This window comes from Rhinolophus ferrumequinum, chromosome 6, assembly GCF_004115265.2.
Source record: "Rhinolophus ferrumequinum isolate MPI-CBG mRhiFer1 chromosome 6, mRhiFer1_v1.p, whole genome shotgun sequence".
Lineage (NCBI taxonomy): Eukaryota > Metazoa > Chordata > Mammalia > Chiroptera > Rhinolophidae > Rhinolophus > Rhinolophus ferrumequinum.
This window is the reverse complement of record NC_046289.1, coordinates 69,548,841-69,575,504: the sequence shown is the minus strand read 5'-3', so window position 1 is coordinate 69,575,504 and position 26,664 is coordinate 69,548,841. Positions and strand designations below refer to the sequence as shown.

Below are 26,664 nucleotides of genomic sequence, written 5' to 3'. Positions count from 1 at the left end.
TTCTGAAAAATCAGTCGACATAATTCTTTGTTCTCTCTCCCCACCCATATTGCTCATCTCTGCCATCTCTGCCATCAGTACACTTCAGAGCTCCAGAGTGTAAAATCTACTGGTAACCAAGAATGGACTTACCCACTTGCCCAAGCCTGGGTAGTCATGTTCTGGATCATAAAGGTGCTGGTGCAGCTGGAATTCTCGACTGAACTCTGCTGTGTCAGGGGTGTTTTCGAGACATCCATCATCTACTGCAAACAGCAAAAGGTTTTTGAGGAACAGCCAAGGCACTCATCATTATTCTAAGAGTTAATTTATTAAAGACAACTAGACACCCAAAGGTCAGATTCTATTCACATCAGTCACTTTCCCTATGGGATTTGTTCATCTCAAACTCTCACTCTTTCTCCTACCTGTGACTGGTTGGCTGAGACTGGTTGGCTACCTACCAAACCCACTTCCTTTTCCCCCTCTGCACACAGCCAATTTCCCAGCCTTGCTTTGCAATCAGGTGATGTTATATGCCTGAGTTTGGGCCAATGGGGTGTGGGCAGAAGTGATGTATTCCTCTTCCAGGCCTGGCCCATAAAAACCTCCTATATGATCCTCATTCCCTGCCCACCCACCCCGCCACCCCAGCCTCATTGTTTTTTTTGCCACCAGGGCAACTGTGGATGTCAAGTGCAAAGATGAAAGATGGCAGCCAGAGTTCCTGAACCTTTCATCCTTGCCACACCCTCACCTACCTCTGGCAGGACTTCACACAAGTGAGAAACTCCTACTGTGTTAAGACACTATAACTTTTCATCTGTTATAACAAGTATTTCCTTAACTAATATACCTCCATTCCACATGACTCACTTTGTTTTCTCTTGGGTGAGCTCTTTAGAAATAATTTCAGCTTCTTGGAAAAAATACATTATACAAGAACAACAGCAATCACTAGACAATACGTGATGTTGTGTGTTACAGTGAGAACAGGGTAAACTTTGAAGGCAAGTAGACCAGGACTCACGGTTCAAATCCTGGCTCATAAGTGATAGATGGGTTTCATGCCTTGCAAAGGTTAACTTAGTCTCTCTAAGTCCATTTACTCCTCCACGAGGTGGGAATAATCATATATCTACCTTAGGGCTGCTAGGAGGAATAGACATGATCATATACAGAGCATCTGGCGCATAATAGGTTTGCTATTTGTTTTAGTTCTCTTCCCACTGTCTGTTTTAAAGGACAGTTTGTACTATTACTGCTCTTTGAAATAAAACAAACATGTCTTCCATTCAAAGCCAAGGAAGGTTATCCCTCTTGGCAGATGCTGTCATCTATGCCCTACCATTACTAGACATAATGCTCTGAAAATCAGTCGTTTTTTTGCTGTCTCTAATGTGCTTTAGACAACAGCTTTAATAGCGGGGAGGTCAGGGGCACATGGATGGCTCAGTTAGAGCGTGAGCTCTTAACAACAAAGTTGCCAGTTCAATTCCCACATGGGATGGTGGGCTGTTCCCCCTGCAACTAAAAATTGAAAATGGTGACTGGACTTGGAGCTGAGCTGCACCCTCCATAAATAGATTGAAGGACAACAACTTGACTTGGAGCTGATGGGTCCTAGAAAAACATACTGTTCCCCAATATTCCCCATTAAATTTTTTTTTTTAAAAAAATGGCGGGGGAGATCAGAGAAGGAATTCAGAATTTTGTGCAGGGCTAGGGGGAAGAAAGATCCTTTTTCAAAGGGATAAGGAAGCATCAAAGTCCATGCTAAAAGGGGTCGAATACAATCAGCCAAGTAGTCTCGTCTCTTGAGACTGCGCTCAGGCCGTCCAGCAGCTTAGGCATTCAGCTTCTTGGCTCTTAGCAGCATGAAGTTCGTGGGAAGTCACTGGCATTCTGAACAAGTCCCTAATGTGGCTCCACTGTGGCTCCGCACGTTTTACTGAACTATTTATCTCACTTCTTCATCCACAGCAATTAACATGTAGGAAAGGGAGAGCACATCATGAGAGTTCTGGCAGTCTCCATACGGCAGCTTTACAACCTTTTCATAATTGCTTCTCTGAGAGGTAGAGATAAAGCCCTGCTCCAGGAATCAAAGGTATCTTAGGTTTGAAAAATGTGCCCTGGAATTCACATCCTCTCCCCGAGGATGGACTCTCTGAGTTCCGATGCTCTATCCAGGGTGAGTGAAAACACGGCATAGGAGGGGAAATTAAGATTTTGTTCTTAGATTCTCCACTGTGGTATCACGATTCTCAGTGAGGGTACCTGAAGTAATTTCTTACAAATAATGGCCACATCTACCAAGTGATTTCCTGTTTAGAATGCAAATTATGGTCGAACAAAGACTGAGAAACATGTTAGCTTAATGGAAAGACAGTAAAGGAAATGGCAGATCCTCTGTGACAAGAAAGGGTCTGGGAGTTGGGTTTCTATCCAACTCTGTCAGCCCACCTGTCTCAGAGCTCCTAAGTGCTTCATTACAAATATTGGTATCTGTCTTTTGGGGGGATAACCCCGAGCTACATTGTATGTGTTTTGCAGGCACTGACTCTGTCCTCATTTCACAGATGAAGAGGCAGAGGCCCAGGGAAGTAACGTGACTACTGACTGTGGTGAAGACGAGAACTCAGCTCTCTTGGCTCCAACTCGGATTCTCTTTCCATTCTCCTGCAACAGTGCTTCTCAGACTTGAGCATGCACCAGAACCACATGGAAGGCAGATTAAAATACAGATTGCTGGGACCTACTCTCAGAGTTTCTGATTCAATAGGTCTAGGGTAGGGCCTCAAATTTGCATTCCCAACAAGTTTCTAGGTAATGCTGATGTGGCTGGTCCCTGAAATGACACATTCGGAACCACTGCACTATATTATATCTAATCCATTTAACCAAATCCCCGTACAGGCTGTTGGTCTTCAGACTCTGAATTGGTCTTTCTTCCTACCCACCCAATGCTCTCCAAGCAAGTCAAGTGTGGCTGAAGGGATTGGCTCCATGTAGTGATTCAGGCTTTCCTGTAGCCCAGGGGCCAGTATCCCCACATTGGCTTGTTCCATCTCAGGATGGAGGCTCTGTGCCCCATGAAACACAGACACCTCACCCTAAATGAAATGAGAAGTATCTCTCAGAGACAGTGACTTCCAGAGAGAGCCTGCACTATGTTTAAGAAACGCTGAGGGGTCAATGCTGTCAAAATTTTCACAGCAAGGCAATTTGTCATGGTGGCTGAGTGCAGACCTGACTCAGATGGACCTGAGTTTGAGTCTTGGCTCAGCTACTTGCTGAGCCAATAAGATAACACAGATAACCTTAGGCATGTCACTTTCTAAGCTCCAGTTTCCATCTCTGTAAAGTAAGGATTATAAGTACCAGCTAGTAGTAGTAGTAGTAGTAGTAGTATTAGGCTAGGGGGAAAGACTACTCTGGTGCTAAACGTGAGCACAAGCCCAAGGAGAGAGACGCATTATTTGCTAGTGGCAAAGCTAAGTATAATCAGAATGCCATGTAATGATCCTTACTCTGTGTTAGGTACTGTGCCAAGTCCTTAACATGGATAATTTAATTTATTTCCCACAGCTACCACTTTGCAAATGTGGAAACTGAGGTGCAAAGTGGTTAATCAACATGTTTAAGGTCACATATCTTGAACTTGGTTTGAATTCAGGTAGCCCGAATCAAGGGCCACTATTCTTAGCCACCCAGGTAAGCAGCTCAAAGCCCCACGTACGTGTAGCCCGTGCACCATTCATTCTCTTTGGCATGAGGGAGTAGGAGAGTGGGAAGGATACACAAGGAGCGAGGTAAGTTTCCACCTTCTACTTCAGCCAACTTCTTACCCTCACTCTCATGCCACCTCCCGGCCTCCAGACAAATATTTCAGGGTAGATGTTAACTGGTTAAGACAGTTGAAATGTTGAGTGTCAAGAGAAGTAAGGAAAACAAATGGGCATGGGTAATCCACAAACCAAATAATCAGTACCAAAGACTCTAAAAATAGGCAGCAGTTGTAGCAAAGGAGAGGCCAAAAAAAGCAAAAACAAAACAACCCTCCCTTTTTATATAAAGAATAGCAAGTGCAGAAAAGACCATCAATTCCCAAAGAGGGAGAGAGACAGAAGGTCAAGCCTTGGCAAAGGAGTCTGAAGTGGGTGCATCTGAACACCAGAACTCACCAAGGATTCTAGAATAAATTACCCTTGCCAACCTACCTACAAACACATAGGGGCTCATCGGACTAGAAATACTATTTCCAGTCCGAATATTTGTAGCTGATGTTCAAATGTTTAATTCCCTCCCAAAGCCTCTACCATCCCCAAGAACCCAAGGGCATGTGCGTTACCTGTTTTCCCCACGGGACAAGGGTTTGGAGGGTCTGGGTAACCCTGATCCTCACTGAAGTCCTTGGGAATGTTGTCACCAGTCAGCTCTGCCACGATGTTGGGGATGTTCCCAAAAGGACCCAAGTGCTGCAGGCCTTCATGAGCTCCACCTGCCAGAGAATCACAAGTAGTTCATGGCAGTGCAACTCATGTCAACTAATCTTCATTCCGGCTTTCTGTGCTCTATGCTGTGGGAAAGAAAAAGAATCAAACAATTCCCTGTATTCTTTAAGTTAATTACTCGTGTACCATTTCCATCCAAAGCACATTATATACACGCTATCATAAAAATGTCAACACAGCATTATGGGAGCTGTATTCTATGTATTTCTATGTATTTCATTCTATGAAAAGGGAGAGTTTCATTTGGCTGATATAAGATGGGGAGGGTTTCTTGGACCAGTGAGAACTTGAGTGGTACTGACACAAATGGGTAGGGCTTTGGAAGCTGGGCATGGAGCTTGGGGCTGGGAGAGGGAGAGGTGGGGAAGGGAAAGGGAGGCAACGGGCATCCAGGTATGAGAACAGGCTGACTGACAACAAATAACCAAAAAGAGGTACGTGAAAGTCACTATCTTCCTGCCATTCTAGATCAATCACTTAAAATTAGTATATTTACTTCAATCTTCTCTCCTCTGCATATCTTTTTATACATAAATGTTCATTTATTTTTCACTTAAAACATAAGCCACCATGTGGCTGCATGGTCTCTATTCCCATAATTACAAATGGCTATGTAGTTTTCTATTCAGTGGTTCTATCATGGCATATTAATCATTGCCCTATGTGGGACATTTAATGTTTCCCAATTTACTCTTAGGCATTTGATTTTTCCCATATTTTGGTTTAATTTTCCTCTGGATAGATTCCCATAAATCAAATTCCTCAGTCAAAGGCTACAAATATTTTTATGTCCCTTTATATTATATTGCCACACTGTTCTGCAGAAAGGAGCTACCAGTTTATAAAGTATCGTCAACAAAATATGAGAATGCCACTTTTACAACATCCTTACCAGCACTGGGTTTTATAAAAATAATTTTTGTTTTCATGATAATTTAAAAGGCTTTCAGAAAAATTACTGTTTTATTTTGAATGTCCTTGATTACCAAGTCAGTCAAATATTTTTCCATGTATTTACTTATTAGTTTTAATTTCTTTTTTGTGAGTTATCTGTTTATGCTCTTGGAATTTTAATGTTTCTATTATAAATTTGTGTGCACATTTTCATAATAAAGATATCAGGCCTTTGGATGTCTTATTTCCTGAAAATATTTTCCCATGTTTTCTGACTCTGATTTCTGGATATTGTTATAATATTTTGTTAACATAAGTTTTTAATATTTATGTAGTCAGATTTATTGCTGTTATTCTCCTTTGTAATTTCTTCTCATCCTTCTAAGCTTACAAAATTGTTGTCCCTTCAGAAGTACTACCAAATATTTGGATATTTCTTTTAGTTTTTCTATTTTTAAAATTAACTCTTTAATCCATATGCTCTGTTTTAGTGCATATAAAAAGAGTTAACCAATTATCCCACCAGAATTTGTTACGTAGTTCTATATTTCCCCACTTCATTCCTTCAACAAATGTTTAAGTGGCCCATACATATCAAAACCTGCTCTGAGTACCAAGGCATAGCAGTAAGAAGTTACACTGTGTAACTTGCTCTACTTATATATATAAATGCACATCAATTTCTGCACTCTTTCTTTTCTTGTGTCCTTAATCTCCTACAAGGTACAGGAAGCTTACTTTTCCAGCAGTAGAGCAGACCATTTCTTGGAATGAATTCCTGTTAATTACCTTCACTGGGACACAGAGGCTCCACACTCTCAGCTCCCTTAATGCACAATCACCCTGTACATGGAACTATACACAAAAGGCCAAATCAAAATCAAAAGGTGTGCATGAAATTAGAACTAAAATCAGGCTACAATAACTCCATACTTGCACCTCCACGAGAAGGGTGGTCTTGCCAATTGGTCATATTAGTCAAGTTCAGCAGCTGGATAAGACTCCCTTTAATGGATTCAGTAAGATCATGTTAATATATTCAGTAAGATCATGGCTAGATCTTAGAGGCCTTGGAATCATATTGTCTCTTCGAAGTGACTTTGTGTCACTCTGTCATAATTTATTATGTATGGTTGAAGTTTATCCTTAAGAGGATAATCTTACCTACTTTAATTCCCATTTCCTCTGGCCCCCAAATATAGACAGTACCAAGTGGCTGGGTTGTTTTGTTTACATGTATATTGTTATACTTCCCTGCATTTAAAAAAAGGTATTTTTGTAAATTTTCCCAGTGAATATTTAAAATGGGATGTATTTTTATATAGTCCATAAAAGTCTAAATATAACCAATTATTCAACATTCTTAATTATATTAGTTTATGTCTTTATTCATATATTTTCTTGTTTAAATTATCATAATCTGATGACTATAGTTAAAACATACCAACATCTATCAATAAGTATCTACCAAAATACACTTATCTACCAATAACTGTCTGTCAATCTCTTTTATTTCTTACTGTTTTCACTTTAGCATGTTGATGCTATGCTAGCTGTCATGTCCCAGAGTATAAATTCTTCATTTTGATTGCGTTATTAATGCATTAAGTAAAAACTGATAAATCGTATTTTGTTCCAGATGTCTTCTATCGGCACTGCACTCTCATTCTGATGTTGTGTGTTCGGTAAATCTTTGACCATCCTTTTTATTTTTAACCTTTCTGTAGCTTTCTGATGGTTTGCCCAATTCACACTGTGGTGACTGCCTTCAGAGACATTCTGGAGATTCATATTTATTATCCCACGTTAACCCAAGACCTGCAAAAGGTAAAAGAGACAGACCAGTACGTGTGGTATTGATATATTTGAAGCTTTGTACAGTCTTGGCAAAATAACCACCCCTGTGCTTGCTATAGGGCACGCTCTCCGGTGTGTCAATACATGCCTCAACTTTTGAAAGCACCCTAGTCTTAAGTGCCAGGAATTATCCAACTTGGCTCAAAGGAGAATGCATGTCTTAATGCTCCATTAGTAATTAATGAAGGAAGCAAACACAGTTTCCTTTATGGAAGGCCTGCCAAGGCTCTGTTTACCTCTATGCACCAGTGCCATTAAAATGAATGCAGCACTTGTTAGGAAGTAACAGATGTTTAGCACCAGGCAGATACATTATAACACAGGCTCTTTACAAACTACATTTTATGACATCAAATCAAGAAACACTCACTGAGGTAGGAACTGTGCGAGACATGTAGAAGTAACAAATACTATCCTTGGCTCTCCAGGAGGTTGAACTTTTTAGACAAGGAAAACAACCATGTATAGAAAATAATTTGATAATTATAATGGATTGATATAATGAAGTTCATTATCAATTACATATCAGAAAATGACATAGTTGAGTATACAACCAAATGCTACTTATCTGATTCTGTATAATGTTTAGGTTATACTTATCTTTTACACCTGAAGCCAAGTCAATCAAAATGTTCAGATGCTGTGGATGTAATTTAGTCTTTTTGTCCCAGTCTCAACCAAACACATATTTTTAAATCATCAATCATTCTGTCAGTTAAAAAAAGTATGTATTGGGCATATATCAAGACCTGTACTAAGTGCTAGAGGGTCAATGATGGACCAGATAAATGTGAGCCCTGCTCTCATGGAGTTTATAGTCTATAAGAGATACAAAAAAAAAAAATGGGAGTTGTGATGCACTTATAATGTAACGGGAATGCAGCAAGATATCACCGGTATGTAGAGAAGACATATCTAACCCAGATATAGGACAGGGAGCACTTCCTGCAAGAAGTAACATACTGATGATTATGTTAAGTGCTTAGAAGATCTAATCGTGAAAGATGTGGTTCTTGCTCTCTAGTTGGTTCTTCGTTCTCATGGGTTATTTAAGGCTAAAGCTATAAGCCAGTGGTATGTGATAAGATGTATTTCCCAATAAAATTCATTATGGTATAGACAAAAATGATGTAGAAATTCAGGGAACAAGGAACTTGCCAGAGAAACTTCCTTGGAAGAGGTGACACTTGAATTGAATCATGCAAAACAGAATCCATCCTTACTGGTGGCAAAGGAAAAAACACAAGTCTGGGTACAGAGGTAGGTGTGAGCATGGGATATTTGCGCATCTGTGATGAGCACTGTTGGGGAAGGGAGGAGCTGAACGGGAGGGGAGAACAATGCCAAGCAGAAAAAGTACAAATTTATATCATGATAAACAGCAACCAAAGCTTTCCGTGCAGGAAAGTCATGTAATAATTGGATGCTGCGTAGAACATTCATTGAGCAACAGTTTAAAGTCCTTGTTCCCACCTAGGGGTGCACGTAAGAATTACTTGTGGAATTTGTGTTTGTTTTTTTCAATCCCAATGACTCTACTCCAAATCCACTTATCCAAGTGTTCTTCTGAAGACCACTATACAAAGGTAGATTTAAGAAGGCCTGCTGTAAGGCTATCGCTGAAACGCAAGGGTAAAGGGACAGGATTGGGGTTAGACTGGCCAGAACACGAGCAGAAAAATGAGAGATTTCAAATAATGCATAAAGGCGAAATAAGTCAAGCGTGCATGAGGTTTCCAACGTCTAGAGGCTCATTGATTTGGGAAAATAATGCCATGGGTAAAGACAGGACCTTTCATTACAGCTTTAAAATTATTTCAGGCAATTAATTAATGCTACCCTGCGAGGATGCTTTATTTATCTGTTTCCATCACAGCCACATCACTCCACAAATGTCTCTAGAATAAATAGGTAATATGGAATTCTTGCCAAATAAGTTTTAAGCCCAGTTTTGTTTATATAAACTTGCTTGATATAATAAGATTGGTACCCTACAGCTATTTATTTCCAAGCAGCTGGAGCAAAAATTAACATAAGACCTGATATGATATGATATGATATGATATGATATGATATGATATGATATGATATGATATCGATGTTTAGATATCGAATTATTGTAGGTTTTCTGTGCATTGCTTGGCAGTAAGTTGTCAGTCAGTTGTCACGATCAGAAGCAATAGAGGGCAGGGAGTGAGGAAGAAATAGGAGACCTGGGTTGGTGTGATCTGGGCCAGGGCGCTAAAATCTTCTTGGCATGTGCTGGAACACTCCCTAAAAGTCTTCTGAGGCTCTTTTCCACATTTGGGGGGTGGATTTCTTCAACAGCTTTCAGTTTTTTTCTATGTTTTGTGCCTGGATTCGCCCTCTTCTCTGTGGCGATTCAGCTGGGTAGTTGATCTTGGTTTCAGTTGGCTATCTGGTCAACCTCAGCTGCATGCTTTCCCACTCATGGACTTGTCTGGTCTCCACATGGCAGCTTCCAGCAAGACTCCTGAGGATTGACAGCTGGAGTCCAATACTCATTTATCCAGAAAAGGGCACTAACTTTTCTGGTTAATTAAAAACTCCTTTTGGTTTCAAATCCATTTTCCTGCTTTGGTGACTTTGAAGATAAGTTGCCAGTATATAGTGAATGAAAATATGAAATTGAATACATACTGACCCCCAATTTTTACCTGGCTCTGAACAGTCATGGGCCTTTTGTTATATTGGTTGGGTTTTTTAGTTGTTTATTTGTAGAATAAATCTCTGGTATCACACCTTATCTCAATGTCATTTGACTCTCCTAAGTGTATTGCAAAAAAAACAAAATCTGTGTGCACTGAGCTTTCCAATTATAGAAATAGCTCACTTATTTCTTTACTGGAGAATATGGTTTTCCATATACCGTGTTTCCCTGAAAATAGGATCTAGCCGGACAATCAGCTCTAATGCATCTTTTCGAGCAAAAATTAATATAAGACCCGGTATTATATTATATTATATTATATTATATTATATTGTAGACCAGGTATCATGTTATACTATATTATATTATACCAGTATTATACCAGTATCATATTATATTACATTATATTATATTATATTATATTATATTATATTATATTATAGACTCAGTCTTGTATTATATTTATATAAGACCCGGTCTTATATTATACCTATAATAAGACCCGGTCTTATCTATAATAAGACCCGGTCTTATCTTATATCTATATAAGACCGGGTCTTATAGCAAAATAAGACAGGTTCTTATATTAATTTTTGCTCCAAAAGACGCATTAGAGCTGATTGTCCGGCTAGGTCTTATTTTCAGGGAAACACAGTAGTATCCAGATTACTGATGCATCCCCTTAAACATCAATATTTATTTATTTCACCACATTAAAGGAAATTTTTCACTGTAAATTTTAGGTAAACAGCAGCTTTGGAAAAATGACTTTACTTCTTGATAGAGTTGTAGCATTGTGTTTTCACAGAGATATAACTACATTAAATGGTCCCAGCTGCTATAGCTTTTACAGTTCTTTGCCTTCTCCTCCCTTGTAAGCTAGTAATCCTAGTCATCCCAAATCTTTTTCTTAATGAAGTATAGCACATAAATAAATAAACTGAGAGCGGGCCTAGGCTCTTCCAATTTGCTTTACCACACACACAAACACACATACACACACACACACACACACACACGAATCACGTGGGGATTCAAAATGCAGATTCTGAGTCAAGAGGTGAAGGCTGGGGCCTGAGACTCTGCATCCCTAACGAGTTCCCAGGGAATGCTCATGCTGTTGGCTCATGAATTACACCACCCGTAGCAAGGGGTTGGAACATGCGCGAGCCAGACTTACTCAAATTACATAGGAAATAAGATTAAATTAGCTCTGAGACAGAGACCTTACAGTGACTACCTCGGTACATGGAGTTTGCGACATCCAATGTGGCTGCTGAGAGGGCGTTTGAAAAGTCACGTGAGGTTTCAGATACGGGCGCTGTAGCTACAGTTAAAGTCCTTTTACTTAAGGTTTCACTCTAATTAAAGAGGCGCTGCCTCACATTTCAAAAGAAAAGGACCCCCCAGCACCCTTTCTCCGTCAAACGAATGCTGTGGGACTCGGAGGTGAATACCTCCCTCTTGAAGGTAAGGTCTCACAGTACCAGTGATGGTCTCGAGAATGAGGCAAGAGCCCCTCCTGGCTGGGGCTGGTGGAGACAGTTTGGATAGACATCAAGATCGGTTGGAAATGAAGAAAATAAGTGAGGACCTGCACCACTCTGCCACCTTTTTGTCACATTATGGTTTCAATAGTTTCAAAGTCCTTTTACATCCTTATGAAAAACATTTTAACAGGTCAGTAGGACAAGAATTACTATTCACAATCAGAAGTGAGAAAGTGAGTCTTGGGAGAGAGTTCCTCGCCTAAAGCCACAAAGCCAGTTGGTGCTACTTAGAGGCTGGGGCTCCCAGCACTGCTTCCCCTCCAGACGGCACCAGAAGCGCCCCCCATGGGGCCGTGTGGAGCCTATTCCAATCCTTCACAGGGGATTTCCATCTTCCAAAGATCAGATTAACTCTAGCTCCAGAGCATAATGGGCAGAACGACCTGTCAGAATAATAGGGGCCTCTCCTATTTTCTCACTCACTCAGAGGATCCAAAATGTCAGTGACTGGGGTGGGGGAGGGAGCGGGGGGGGGGGGTGGGTGGCAACTTCCCCGTCTAGCCAGGCACCCAGGGGATGGGAAAGACGCTGAGATGGGGAGCCAGCTGTGGTCCTCGCGTCTGCGTGCCAGCCTCGTGCCAGGTTTAGAGCATCCAGACGCAGTCCCTGCCCAGCAGTCTCTGCCTTACAATTTGGTAACACCCTGACAAGCTCGCAGCCAGCAGTCTCATCCATCCCCCACCCCCAGCCCAGCCCCACGCTGGGGCTGCCCGTGGAACCACGCAACTGGGCATCGGTGCTGGGCAATAAAGGATAATTGTGGCGGGGCAGCCTGGTGCCAAGGAGCCAGTCACCCAGCTCATAAAAACGGAGTTCCATGAGGAGAGTCTGGCAGGGAGTGGGCACACTCTCCTGAATACCAGCCATTCAGCTGAAGGGAATGGATCCAGCAGTTTTCACTTATGTTACCACAAACAGCAGACGCTAAAAATACACTGTGGTCCCAGCCTTCATTCCTCCAGCACGTCTCGATACATCATTTATAAACCAACGACGAGTTTTTCTTTTGTTAATGGTCTGGGAGACTGAAGTAATCAGATAGGTTATTCCAACGAACGCTACCCTCCTTTGGTGTTTCCCCTCAGAGTCCTGACAGAGAGCTGAAAGGGCAAAGGAGAGAGCACCTGAGGAAACAAGGAAAGAAAGTGGGGAGATGGAAAAGACCCCCTGCCGAAGCTAAGAGGAAGGGAGACTAACAGGGGACAGATGAGGTGTCTGACTTCTTCTCAATTATTCTCAACGAAATAATTAATACTGGGACCCATTTGTTTCAGGAACAGGCAACCCCTGTGCTCACCCAGGCAGCATAATCTCTCTCTCTCTCTCTCAAGGATTTACAGTCCCGTTACAGGGCACAAAACATATCCACATCAACACATATCTGATGTACATGCCAGTTCGGTGGAAGAGACTATTAGCACTATGCAGACAGAGAAATATGTGTCCTGGAATGAGAAAATGAGTATATGGTCACTTACAATCAGAGATGGATGTTATTGGCCTCACCCCTTCTCCTCCCTAGTAACAGAATTTAGTTGAAGCTGTTTAGAATTGTGAGGGCTTATGTTGCAATAATCCACATTCTCTAAACCCATGACAAGTGACCCCAAAGCACAGAGCATTTGGTAATTGAGAAAAACAAAGGAATGATTCTATCTATGCTGAATTGGCTTATTCATTGATTTGCCCCAAGACAGGGGGCTGGTCCAGGCACTTTGCTAGAGCCATCCCTACGCTCACAAACGCTCGAGTCCCGCACTGGGACCTCCCCGCACACCCGCCTGCATCAGCAGCAAACACACCGCACTTAGCTGGCTCCTTCCTATACGTGCAGGAGAGATCTGAATTGAGTCTGCTGGCAGAGAAGCAAAGTGAAACTCATTGTTCAGATATTTTGTCTTGAAAGGCATTTGTTTTCATTCCTTTTCTTTCTTCTGCTGCCCCTCTCATACTAGGATCTGAAGCACTCTGGCTCCTTCGGGACCAAAGGCAGCATTATCATCATCTACTTGGAGGCACGCAAACAGCAGAGGCAGAGACTCAGAGTCGAGCGAGCGTACTGCATTTCTAGCTTTCACATCTACATATGGTCCCAATTTAGGATCACAAGCAGAGTTGTTTATTTTAGAAAAGCTTTTTAGTTCACTTTTAAGGTATTTTGCTTAGGCATTGCTTGCTTTTCAAAAGGAGAAAATGTGTACTTTTTTTCCAAAGTGGTGTTTGTTTTGGTTGTTTACTCATTTACCAAAGTTCAAATTTTATTCTGTGAATTAAACTAATTTTCCTGCAGCCACCACAAGCCCCGCCCTTCCAAACACACACACACACACACACACACACACACACACACACACAAAACCTACAATTAACATAAAAGACATTAATTCGAAAAGGAGGCATTTTTTTAGGATAGCTGTGAATTTTGTAGGTTTTGGGGGAAAAAAAGTCATTTCAATAGGTAACTTTCAGTAGCACTTTCAGCCCTTTCATATAACTTTATTTGCTGCCTGAAATGAAGCTTTTACTCAGCGATTTGTATGGAAGCCAAGTCTGTTTTTGTACTGAGGTTAAGGACCGTTTGGGGTCCTTTAAAAATTTATTCTATGATTCTTGCTGAAATTATATGACCTCACTGGGAGTCAGAGTGGAGCTTAAGCTGAGGTACCAAGTATTCTTGAAAAATTAATGGGACATAAAACAAAACTGTGGTGGGTATTGGCATTAGTCGAGGGCGTGGACAAAACTCAAATACGAACTGAAAAAGTCAGGATATGAACCTGGGCCCTCTAGCGCCCAGTCCCATCGAGAGTCCTACTGTCTCCAATTATTTAAATCCTCCCAGTGCATCTTCCTTTCTGAAACTTCTCTTACAGATGACATCCTCTGTGCAGCGCCTGCGCCCCACATCTCCGTCCCTCAAGGATGATGACAAGTCCAATGCGTCATTCCTTTGGGTAAGTTTCTCTACGAACATGATAATGAGTACTAATTAACATGTGGTACTCCGCTCCCTTATAATGTGTTTGCACGTTAGAGAATTTCTGGGATCATTATTGTATCGTAAAGTAGGGACTTCACTAACTGGAATTCCAGGCCCCCTAGTGTACCAGGGAAAGAGACAAGCAAGAAATGTCAAGTTCTCAGGTCAGGAGAAGGGGCAGGGGTAGGGACGATCCTGAGAGGCAGGCAGAAATCAACATACGTAGGACATCCGAGGCTAACCCAGACCCAAGTAAATGGATAAGAGGTTCAGAATTCGTACTCAAAGGTCCAAGGAGATAGCTTCCAACACAAATGTGAAGAATAAAAGAGACCTGAAGAAACCTAGGAAACAGGGATGGAATGAATGGGTAAGCCAACAGATGACATGGGCACCAAGACATCGTGGTAATGGACATCGTGGTAATGGAGGTGGTCCTCTGCCCCAGGCTCCAAAGTTTTTGGTAGTTTCTGTTAAGGCTGAAATTTCCAGCCAGCCTGGGCTTCAGGGGAAGTAGGTCACTGGGAACACACAGCTGAGAAGAAGGTGTGACGAAGGGGCAGCAGAGCCAGGATGGGCCCATTCTGGAAAATGGAGGAGGGAGGTGGCAAGGCCTGGCAGTGCTGGACCAGCCCAGAACCCTCTTCTATCGACTGGCTTGGTGTCAAGAGCCGCCTTTCTGAGGTTCTGAACTGGCCAGGGGAGCAGCACCCTGGCCCAGACTGGGGGTACATGGCTCGGGAATGCGATGATTTCCAACAGCAGTCCCCTAAACTCGTCTGTAGCTTAAGACAAGGGGAACTCAATTTGGGTCAGGAAAGGCCTTCTTGGCCATGACCAAGAACATTCAGACTTGGCCTTACAAATTCATACCTGCCTTAATTATTGAGTCCTGTACTTCTCTTTCTCCATCCAAAGCTGCTGTAAATAAGTAAACGTCTTTCATAAATAGCTAGCATAAACATTTGTTTTGGACAAACAGTGATCTCCTTGTAGAACATTCTTTTCTGTTTCTGAGTTTCTGGCAGTTACTACCTTTTCCTTTTCTTTCCTTTTTCTTTTTTTCTTTTTTTAATTTTTTTAAAATTCCAGCCTCAGCGGGGAGGGCAGTTAGTACGTGTCTGGAGAGAGGGAGTTGGCTCAGACTAAATCTTCTGCAAACTTTTGGTATATTTTTTTCTGGCCTATAGTTTTTCCATCTCACACAAATATTCCCAGCTTCTTCCTTTCGTATCCATGTAATCTCTGCCTGGAATTCTTTTCTTCAAATGGCTTCAACCTTCCCACCTACTCACAACCAAAATTTTAACAAAAGCTACTGATGAAAAACAGTGTATGGCCTGAGTAAATTTCACAGTCTCTCTTTACTTGAACTAACATACAGCAGCACTGTCCTACAGAAATATAATGCAAGGACAGCATAGGGAATATAGTCAATAACATTGTAATACCGATGTACAATATCAGGTGGGTACTAGCCATGGGGATCATTTGGTAAATTATATAAATGTCTAACTATATGCTGCACACCTGAAATTAACATAATCTCGACTGTCAACTGTAATTGAAAAAAACTTTTTTTAAATAAATAAAAATAAACAAAAAAGAAAGATAACGTGAACCACACAGGTCATTTTAAATTGCCTAGTAGCCTCATTTCAAAAAAACAAAAAGAAACAGGTCAAATTAAATTTAATAATTTATTTTATTTATCCCAATAATATCCAAATTATTCTCATTTCAACATGTAACCAATATAAAACAAATGACTGATGAGCTATCTTGCATTCTTTTTTCCACATTGCCCACACAACCTGGTGTGTAGTTTCTACTTAGAGCACCCCAGCCATATTTCTTCAAGAGTTCAGGAGCCCCATGTGGCTGGCAGTCATACTGGACAGCTCAGGTGCGTAACAGAGGTTTGACGCAGCGGGCACGATTCTACAGTCCAACTGCTGGGGTTTGAATCTTGGCTCCTTCGTACTAGCTGTATGATGTCGTCAGTAAAACAAGGATACAAGTGATGCCAATCATAAAGAGTTGGTACAAGGACAAAATCAAATAAAATCGTCCTTGGAAAGCTTTTTGCATGGATTCTGGCAAATGTTAAGTGGTTGTGATTTTACAATGCACGAGCTCTATACTTATGTGATCCTGGATGAGTTTTCTTAACCTCTTTGAATATTCGTTTCCTTCTCTGTAAAACAGGGTGATAATAATACTTCATTGAAAAGATTAACTGGTACAAACATAGCACTTAATAAATATTCATTTCTTTCTCCTTGGATTCAGGTGTCAATAAACAGAGAAATAGCCCAAGGGCCAGAAAACCCCGGGAACAGAGGTAAAGGGGCCTGGAGAGTAGTTGGCCAACAGGATGGTCCCAAGGTAATTATGCCACAGGCAAGCATCCAGATGGTTCCAACCTACCCCAAGAAGAGTGAGAGTGCCCACTAGGTGTGTTTCTTTGGAAGTCCCTTTACTAGAAACTACCTAACAGCAAGCAGGCGCAGTGTTTCACAGGCTGATGAAGGAGGTATCTGCACCTTATATACTATATCCCTATGTATGCCGAATTCAACAGACAGCCATGCAGTCCTTTAAAGCTACAGCCATGACTCAGCTCCCTTGTTGTTAATGGGAAGAAAAACAAATAAACTATTTGTTTATTATGCAATTCAAAATCTCTAATGGTAATGGCTTTGACTGCTTTCCTACTCAGAGACTGGTTGTTTTCACATTAAGGGCTTATACAAGATGTTGAGAAGGGAAACTCAAAAATTTGTAATTAAAACCATATCCTAAATATCCTTCTGTTCCTCTGCGTATTTGTTTATTTTTTTTCTTAGGATTGATTTGTTAAGCGTTTGGGGGAACAGCTTGTGAGGGTGTTTGAAATCCAAGATTTAAGCAGGGAGGGACACCCGAGTGATGGGATTGGTCCTGACATCAGACGTCACTGGCCATTCCTCAATCCACCAGCTCGGAACCCTTCACGGGGCACTTTAAGGAGATATTGTAAACGCTCCAAAGGTTTTAATGCTCCCTTGCACTATAATGTTCCAGAAGGCTCGTTTCGAATGACAGTAAAACTGCCATGAAGAAGAAAGTGAATTTGGATGACACCGAGGGCTCAGCCATTTCTCCCACCAGTGCTAAGGAAAATTTTGAAAAGACACTGAACAGTGCTTGGTTTTACCTGAAGGGACTTACGATCTCACAACTCTGACTACTCACTTCTCCACAGGAATTCAATAAAACTAAATGTAACAATAAAAAAAAAAGGAACTAAGAGGCAGCCGGATGGCTCAGTTGGTTAGAGCCCAAGCTCTGAACCACAGGGTTGCCGGTTCGATTCCCGGCAGCGCCCCCTGCAACTAAGATTGAAAACAGCAACTGGACTTGGAGCTGAGCTGCGCCCTCCATAACTGGACTGAAGGACAACGAGTTGGAGCCGACAGGCCCTGGAGAAACACACTGTTCCTAAATATTCTCCAATAAAATTTAAAAAAAAAAAAAAGGAACTAAAACAAACATAGCAAAACACCCTCCACTAAACGAGTTTCCCTCCTGACCCTAGATTTCTTTCCATCTCTATGTTATCATTCAGAAAGTGGCAGAAACCCTGCTTTTTTGATGTTGTTATATACAGGAGCTAATACTAATGTGATTGTTGAAACAAACAGAGTTGGGTAAAGATGCTGTCTTACCTAAATAGAAACAAAATTAATTTCTTGAGAATATGCATACAGATTATTCAGAATACTCATGTCATTCTAATTATTTCAGCGGTATTAAGCACAGGTTTGGGAAAAGTGGCCCTGTTGAATAAACGTACTTATAATTCATTTCAAGGCAGTGATTTGAGACTTAAAGGACTTTGGGGGTTGGGCGGCTGGGGTATAACTACAAAAATAATACTTAAACCTTGAGAAGTTTTACACCAGAAACCCCAAAGGGTTTTACTCATGCTGACATACATTTCCCTGTTTGATAAACGAAAACGAATGACTATGAGAGGAAGAAGATTCTCTGAGAATTGGAGACACAAATGGAGGCCGGGCTCCCTTAGGCCTCGCTCTTCCAGATTGGAGTTGGGAGGGACGACTCGCATCAGTTTTCGTTACTATTCCCTGGAGCCTCATCTCTTAAGTGAGACTAGAGCTTCCTTCCTTCTCTCTGTCTGCTCCAGTGTTCTTTACATGAAGCAGATACTCCATACATATTTGTTGACAGAACGGCCTCCATTCTGTGCAACTGGAGGTGACTGAATGGTTCTAGGCAGAACACGTTATTTATATACATAAAATAATTAGCAGAACATACATGACTAGGGTTCTTGCTATTACCATTTCTAGAGGTGGATTTACAGTGAAGGAAATGAAGCTTAAGATTCAGGGCCATTTATTTGCAGGCCAATTACAAGGCCCTGCACCGAATTTTGTATTTGCAATTTTATATTCTTCTTCTTAAAGAAGGTTTCCAAACTGCATAAGCTTCAGGCCTCACAGAAGTTGGATCTGCCCTGGGCTGTTCTGAAAAGCCATCCGTGAATTCGATCTTGAACTTTTCATGTCATTATTTCGACTCCTACTCATCCGAAACAAATATAAATCAATTAAGTCAGTAACCATGGACATATTAGGCATGGGTTTCCTCACTTCTGAAAATGAAAGGCAATTGGCTATGATTCCTCAGGTCCCAAAAGCGGGAGATGTGGAAAAGTAAGGCATAGTGGGAAAGAGGAGGCAAAGCATCCTGGCGGCACTGCTATTATAACAGCTGGCACGTAACCTTCAGCGGAGAACTTCACCTTGTGGGACCACAATCTTCTCCACTATGAAAGGAGGCAGGTGGACAAGATGTGCTGAAGTCCCATCTGGGCTGTGATTCCAATACCCTAATTTGTGTAGTGTGCTACATCTTACACCCTCTCTCTCTGGATTCGCACACTAGCCCTAGGGAGTAATCAGTGGAATAGTCTGGCAAGCTTCTAACTCAGTGTTCTTTCTGCTGTACTACATTGCAGATATTTGCCAACTGAATATACTAAAAACCATTAAATTGTGTATTCTAAATGTATAGCATGTGAATTATATCTCAATATAATGGAGACATATATGTGTGTGTGTGTGTGTGTTTGTGTATATATATATATATATATATATATATATATATATATATATCGGGATGCAAAAAAAAAGTACACATTTTAAGAGATGTTATCTATGTATTACTTTTCAAAGTTGACTTGAATTACAGTAGCAATGTGTAGCATGATGTTTGTTCAAAAGATGGCGTTAATCAAATGAATATTAGCGTCGTTCATCGCATCACAATTTTAATAGTTTTTTCCTTTCTTAAAATGTGTATACATTTTTTTGTCACCCTCTGTGTATATGTTTAAAACCAACCCTATCTAACCTTCCCTTACACACACACACACACACACACACCACGCCAACTCATAATCATTGACAGGTCAATTATAAACGTCCAAATTGTGAATGTCCTCTGTGTGTGACTGGCACTCAGCATTCTTATCACCTCGCTCACCTTCTAACCACTTACCAATACCCTTCCCCAGCCTTGGCAACTAGAGAAACCACTTCATCATGGGCCGGTGGCACCACCTGGTGGCCACCCCAGGAAATCCCTGACCAGATATTTCTGCACTACCTCCTCTCTCAGGGTCCCGGGACCTCATGCACAAGCCATTCTCCCCTCTTTTCTTCCTCCAACTTCAGGGTTCAGTTAATTCTAGCGTAGGTAATCTCCAATCTATACACAAGCATTCCTTTCCACCTCTTCACCTAACTCTTGCCCAGAGTCTCCCTGTATTGCTGCTAAACAGCGTAAGGAACTTCAGTTACAAGTCTGCGCTGTGAAAAGGGAAAGCAGCAAATCATAAACGGCCAGACAAAACCAGAGCCACTAAAAAGGCAGCCTAACTCACCAACAAGTAATTCAGAGGATAAGAAAAGCAAATGGCTAGATAATAGCTGGAAAGGCACTCAGTTTTGTTGGTAATCAAATTAAAACAATGAGATGCCATTTTTGCCTGTTAAATGAAAAGACGTCTTTTAAAAGGCGATACAGGTAGCAGGAGAGACAAATTCCCACGAACAGAGAGAGAGCAAGCAGCCATATCAGTCCAACGCACACAGAAAGCAATGTGACAGTCTGTTAGAAATGGCACCTAAAGAGCTGCATGGAGCTTGACCCAATTTTTCTTTCCAGAGACATATATACCCTAGAGAACTTACCAGAAGTCTACACAAAGCTTTATGGTGCAAATATGGCTGCTGAAGCAATGTCTATGACGGGGACAAACTGGAAAAGCTCTAAATGCCCAACCTGCGGAATCTGGGGAGAGCACATCACGCTTACTTAAGGGAACTGTGGCATAAACATACAACAGGATATAACGTAGTTACTAAAAACAACAGTGATTTTGCATGATGCATGAAAAGGCTCTTGATACAATATTCAGTATAAAAATCCAGATAAAAATATTTACAGGATGATTTTAAAAAGCTACATAGATCCATAGAAAAAGAGACTAGAAGGAAACACGCCCAATGTCAAAAATGGGTATCTCTAGGTGGTAAGATGGGAAACCATTTATTTTCTAAAGCATCCACAATGGGCTTTATTCCTCTATAATACGAAAAACTACTATAGTCACAGGTAACCCATACTGCTTAGAGTCTTTATAGGCAATCCCAAATTTCCTTCTGATGGTGCAGTGGCAGGAAAAATAAAGCCTGCCGAGCAGTGGTTTTCCAAAGGGGGTGATGCTGACCCACAGAGGACATCTGACGGTATCTGAAGACATTTCCAGTTGTCACAAGTTGGGGATTCTCCTGGCATCTGATGGGCAGAGCCAGGGATGCAGAGGCCAGGGATGCAGCCTCCACAACGGAGAAGGCTCTGGCTCAATGTCAAGAGTGTTGAGAGTGAAAACCCTGCTCTAGAGCCAAATACACGATTTGAATCCACATCCTGTCCCCCTTAGCTGGTCAGTGCCAGGCTACTTACTCACATCCTATGCCTTTTGCCTGGTCAGTGCCGGGCCAATTACTCACTGTACACCACAACTTCCCCTTGCAAAATGGAGTGATCGCATAGCGTTTCCGAGGACAAAAATAACAACATATAGAGAGAGTCAGGCACATAGTATTTGCAAAGTAAATATTAGTTCCCTTCCCCTAGAACCACATTTAAAGAAAGAACAGTATTATTTAATTTTGTGTGGTTTTTTCTTTGTTTGTTTGTTAAGTATTATGAAATAGTACTTTCTAACTTTTTTTTTTTTTAAGATTTTATTGGGGAAGGGGAACAGGACTTTATTGGGGAACAGCGTGTACTTCCAGGACTTTTTTTTTTCCCAAGTCAAGTTGTCCTTTCAATCTTAGTTGTGGAGGGTGCCGTTCAGCTTCAAGTTGTTGAACTTTCAGTCTTAGTTGTGGAGGGTGCAGCTCAGCTCCAGGTCCAGTTGCCCGTTGCTAGTTGCAGGGGGCACAGCCCACCATCCCTTGCAGGAGTCAAACTGGCAACCTTGTGGTTGAGAGCCCACTGGCCCATGTGGGAATCGAACCAGCAGCCTTCGGCATTAGGAGCTCAGATCTCCAACCGCCTGAGCCACCGAGCCGGCCCAGTACTTTCTAACCTTTTAATTACATCTCAATTACACTCATTTCAAACATAATCTTGGAGTTAAGTAAGCTTTAACGTGCTCTCCCCAGATTCTATCCTGGATGAAATAATAAATTCTTGGGTCTATAATAGTGATTACCAAAAACTCATGGAGGCAAATGTCTCCATGAGTATGGAGCTAATAGAGGTGAAACGCTAATGTCCTGTCCTGACATTACCCAACTGGGTCCACCCTGCAGTTAAAAGGCTGAGTCTGGAGAGGGGTGCGGGGAACCAAAGGACACAAGCATAGGTGTCGTGCGTGCATCTCTCACTAGCAACCAAAGCTACACGTGAATGATTTGGGGCTCATTCATCAATTTGCATTTCTTGCACTTTTTCCCTCCACCAATGATTCAAGCTCTACCTATAAATCTGCTCATAGAAATTAAAAAGGGTCTGGAGAAAGCAAAACTCTCGATCCAAGATACCCTCATTGCTGACTGCTTCTCCATCAAGACAGTATTGGTACAATCTGGAGCCGTGGGACATCCCACCAGCTGCCGCTCAGCTCCTATTCCTAAACTGGGGTGAGGCTGACGGTCGCTCATGCACTGTCATCAGAGCTGTAACTGATGAGGGTGACGGAGGTGCCCTGACGTGCCTTGGAGTATGGATGAACACAGTGAAGCAGGGTCGGGAGGACGGACAGAGCTGCCTGAGGACTGATAACTTATTCTGGTCACAGCCAAGGAACTAGCAAGCTGGGAGCGAGCTGACTGGTCCCTGCCTGCAGGTACATCTTGCCTGTGCACGGCCCAGACCCATAGGCACCAAAACTCTGCCTGTAAAAAAACCAGAGGTGCTTACGAGGCTCCAGTGTGCTTTATACAGACCTAGTAAAATGAGAGCTGACTGCCAAAAACTCTCTTCACTGACCACACATTTAAAAAAAAAAAAATCCTTTCGATAATTAGTATAATGCATCATTGACTGTCGGAATAACTCCTCTTCCCCACCCCCCTTCCTTTCAAAACACTTTCAGACAATAGCACCTGCCTGGTTGCCATATTTTTGCACACTCCAGTGACCAAGGACTATTCAGAGTTTGAACAAACTGAACAAATGGTCCCTCCCATCATCTGCTGAAGAAATTAAAAAAAAAAAAAAAAGGAAAGAAAGCAAGAGAGGAGAAGAGACCCACTGGTTCAGTTCAGGAGACAGGCGTCTTTGGTAGTTCGCAGCAAAGGAATTCTTCCCAGCAGGCCCATCCATTACTGCCGCTGGGGAGGAAAATGTTAGTCACCACCTCTTGTCCAAACTATGCAGGCTTTGTTGACACAGGCCTGCTGGGCTGTCGTACCAGAAAGATGGCAGCAGGAAGGTCCCCTGGGCCTCTGCAGGGAAGGACAGCCTGGACTGACTGTCACCTCAGCCACAATCTCTGTCTCAAAGAAACACGTTGACAGGCTACTGGGGGAGCTGACCAGGCGTGCAGACGCCCGCCACAAATCTCCGCGGGAAGGGCCCGTCGCCATGGTCACGTCTGACTCTGGGTAAGCGTGGCTCTGCCTTGCTCAGGCCAAATGCCAGCAGACAACTCTTCCCACTGCAAGGTGTGCCACCACCCACTGTACACCCAAGTATACTCTCCGGCACTGCGAGAGGTCAGCGTCTGACCCTCGGGGAGCTTATAGTCAAACGTGTCCAAGTGAACAACCACATTCCGCCTCTGTCATCCATACATGCCGAGTAACTGCAGAAATCCCCACCTCCACCCCCCGAGATCCCAGCGGTGTGAGGGCCAAATGTGTGGGTACTTGACCAACCCTAAAACAAATAGCCAATGCAGCCTCCCACCCAATACCATCACTGCTGTCACCATCAAGGGTATCTCCAGGTTTGGGGCAGCCTTTTCATCTGCGAGAGAGGTGTTGCAGGACACTGCAGGCAAGGTGACAGGTTGTGGGAGGCAGGAGCGTCCCTGGGGAAGCTTAGGGAGCTGAGTAACACACACCGTGTGCCTCCATCCCCACACGCTTTAAGTCTAGAATGTGGTGATACTCTTAAAAGTGTCCAGGCTTCCCTGCTGCCACAGTCCGTCCCCATAATCACCCTGCACGCAGCACATACTGGTCTGCTAAGACATCCTTCTTCCTGCCTGAACCCCCTGGCCCACATCTGACCCCTCCTTAAGGAAGTCCAGCTCAAGTTCAACTGACCTGTGATGCCTTTTCTGGAGGCCAACACTTTGTCCCGTCCAGAACTCCTTTAGCGGTGACGGTCTGACCCACATCCTGGGCTCCCAGCTTCTATCCCAGTGTGTTGTAGATATGCATTTCAATGTTTATGGCCCTTCCCCTCCCCTAGGCTCAGGTTCCTGAAACAAGGGCTGCGCGTCACAGGAAGGGAAAATGGGCCCTGCTACTCTGCTGTGCAGCAATCTAAGCTATCGGTTTGTATCGCACCCAGTTACCTAGCTGGCCACCTCCCTGCAGTGAGGTGGTGGATGAAAACAGTTCATCATCCCTGATTTCTTCAGTGTTTTGTCATTCTCACACCTCCGATGCGTCTAGACTGAAGCACCAATGGCAAATGCAGCCAGAGAATGGAGAAGCAAGGAGGCAAAGAGTGGAATCCTGCTCCATCCCTGATTTGCTATAAAACAACTCAATTCCTCTGGTGAGAGTTTAACCTTTACTAACGGGTTAAAGGAAGGTTATACCTGACACTTACCTATTTTACTAAGATCCCATGTAAATAAATTAGCTGCGTGCTTACTGGTTTTAAAATGCATCAAGGTCACAGTTCCTGGCGTACAGTAGACACTCAATAATTGCAACTGAGTAAATAAAAATGAAAGTGTGCAGACGGCATTTTGATAGGACGCCCCGTTCTGGGGAAGAACAGCGGTCCTGGCCCGCAGCCATGCCCGCCCGGGGACAGCCTGCTGTCAGGCCACCGACAGCCGTTGCCGGCGCCTCTGCACACCTGCAGGCTTCCCTCTTGGCCTGGCAGTTCACCAACTAGTCTCATTGACTTTAAAAACGCCTCTATAACCTAGTTCCCAGCAAAACACAATACGTACACAGCCGTAAGGACAAGATAGTAGAACAGAGCAAGGTTGAGGATGGAAAAGTTGCCATTGAGGAGAATTTTCAGGAGGCAGCCACGCTCACTAGTCACACATTCCTAACGCCTGACGTCAACGCCGACAGGGAGCAGAGCACATCGCAAGACCGAGGCGGGGAAACGGGTCCCTCTGGAGTTGAACATGCAACTCCTGAGGGCAGTTTTCTGAGGCCACGCCTAGAAGAACGCAGGGATGGGGAACACAGGACATGACCGTAGATACGACCATCTACCATCCCTGAAGTCATTTACACCTGGAAACACACCTGGTGGGATGGAAGGAGGAATGACCACGAGAAGGATGCTTCTCACGCGTGGGACATTTTAGCTGGTCCCAAACACTTTGGTATCGATGCTGGAGGATGCACCGGACAGCGTATCTCCATTTGCAGACTGGGAAAATACACTTCATAGAGTTTAAGGGACTTGCTCGTGCCACACGGCTGGTTTCCTGCCTCAGTGCTCTTCCTGCCGCCATACAGTGACCAGCCACCCCCACCTTCCATACCACATGCCCCGACCGCTACGCCAGTCACATAGCACCCCCCGGTCAAAAGCGCACGCTTAGTTTTCATGGCGGTGCCAAGCAGTGGCCTGTGAAACCCTTCTGGTCTGCTTCAATAGCTTTCTTTACGAACTGTGGTGCCCAAGGTATTTGCACCCATTTGTTCCGAGAGGGCAGTTTGTCAGCAAATTTGCTTCCTGAAGCTTCATGTCCCCAAAACACCGTCTGCCCAAGTCCGCCTGTGGTTTACCACAACTCCCAGCATCATATTAGGTTGGTGCAAAAGTAATTGTGGTTTTTGCAATTATTTTTAAACTGTTTAAACTGCAGTTACTTTTGCAGCGACCTAATAGCTTCTCAGCTAAGTGTCACAGGATTAGACGGGTCTACAAGGGGACAGGGACAGAAGCCAGCTGGTTGGACAGATGCATTCAAACCTAACACAGCTGGCTTGCCAGCTAACTCGTGAAGCTCTAGCTGTGTCGTGGGGGCAACTTTCAACCTTTTCCCCCCACTGTGATAAAGGTTGTATCCAATCAGACAGGGTACAGCAAAGTATTTTTGCAAACCATAAAATATCATATAAAATGTAGTCACCACTATTCCATTTCCTACATGTGCATGATCCACTTTGTCGATTATCCGGGGAAGTGTTCATTGCGGGGCCCTGGGAAACTCAGCACGCTTCTTGTTGCCTCACCCTTTTCCCAGATGGCCTGTCTCAGGTGATGGGGACCGAGGCCCCAGCTGGAACCCACGCTGGGCTTCGGCTAGGACAGCATGTGCGGGAGGACCCCTGTCAGACACGTATTTGCAGGAGGAACTGAGATGCCTCCTTGGGAAAGACGCACACTAATGGAAAGAGGAGTCTGGTTCGCCGAGGCTGAGGCAGGGACAAATCAGTCAATGAGGGAGGGGTTTTAGCTCCTATGGTGCCCGAT

General features: G+C 43.1%; 1 protein-coding gene across 2 annotated transcripts in view; it reads right to left on the bottom strand.

Moving 5' to 3' along the window:
- Positions 1-26,664, bottom strand: part of SCG5 (secretogranin V) — a 50,026-nt gene that overhangs the window by 11,380 nt on the left and 11,982 nt on the right. The window contains exons 3-4 of one of the 2 annotated variants that reach the window (XM_033108997.1): positions 4,334-4,483; positions 133-245 (exon numbers count right to left, since the gene is read on the bottom strand). In XM_033108997.1, coding sequence (XP_032964888.1) covers positions 133-245; positions 4,334-4,483 — 263 coding nt within the window. The remainder of the gene's footprint in view (positions 1-132; positions 246-4,333; positions 4,484-26,664) is intronic. The other variant, XM_033108998.1, reaches the window with a different exon arrangement.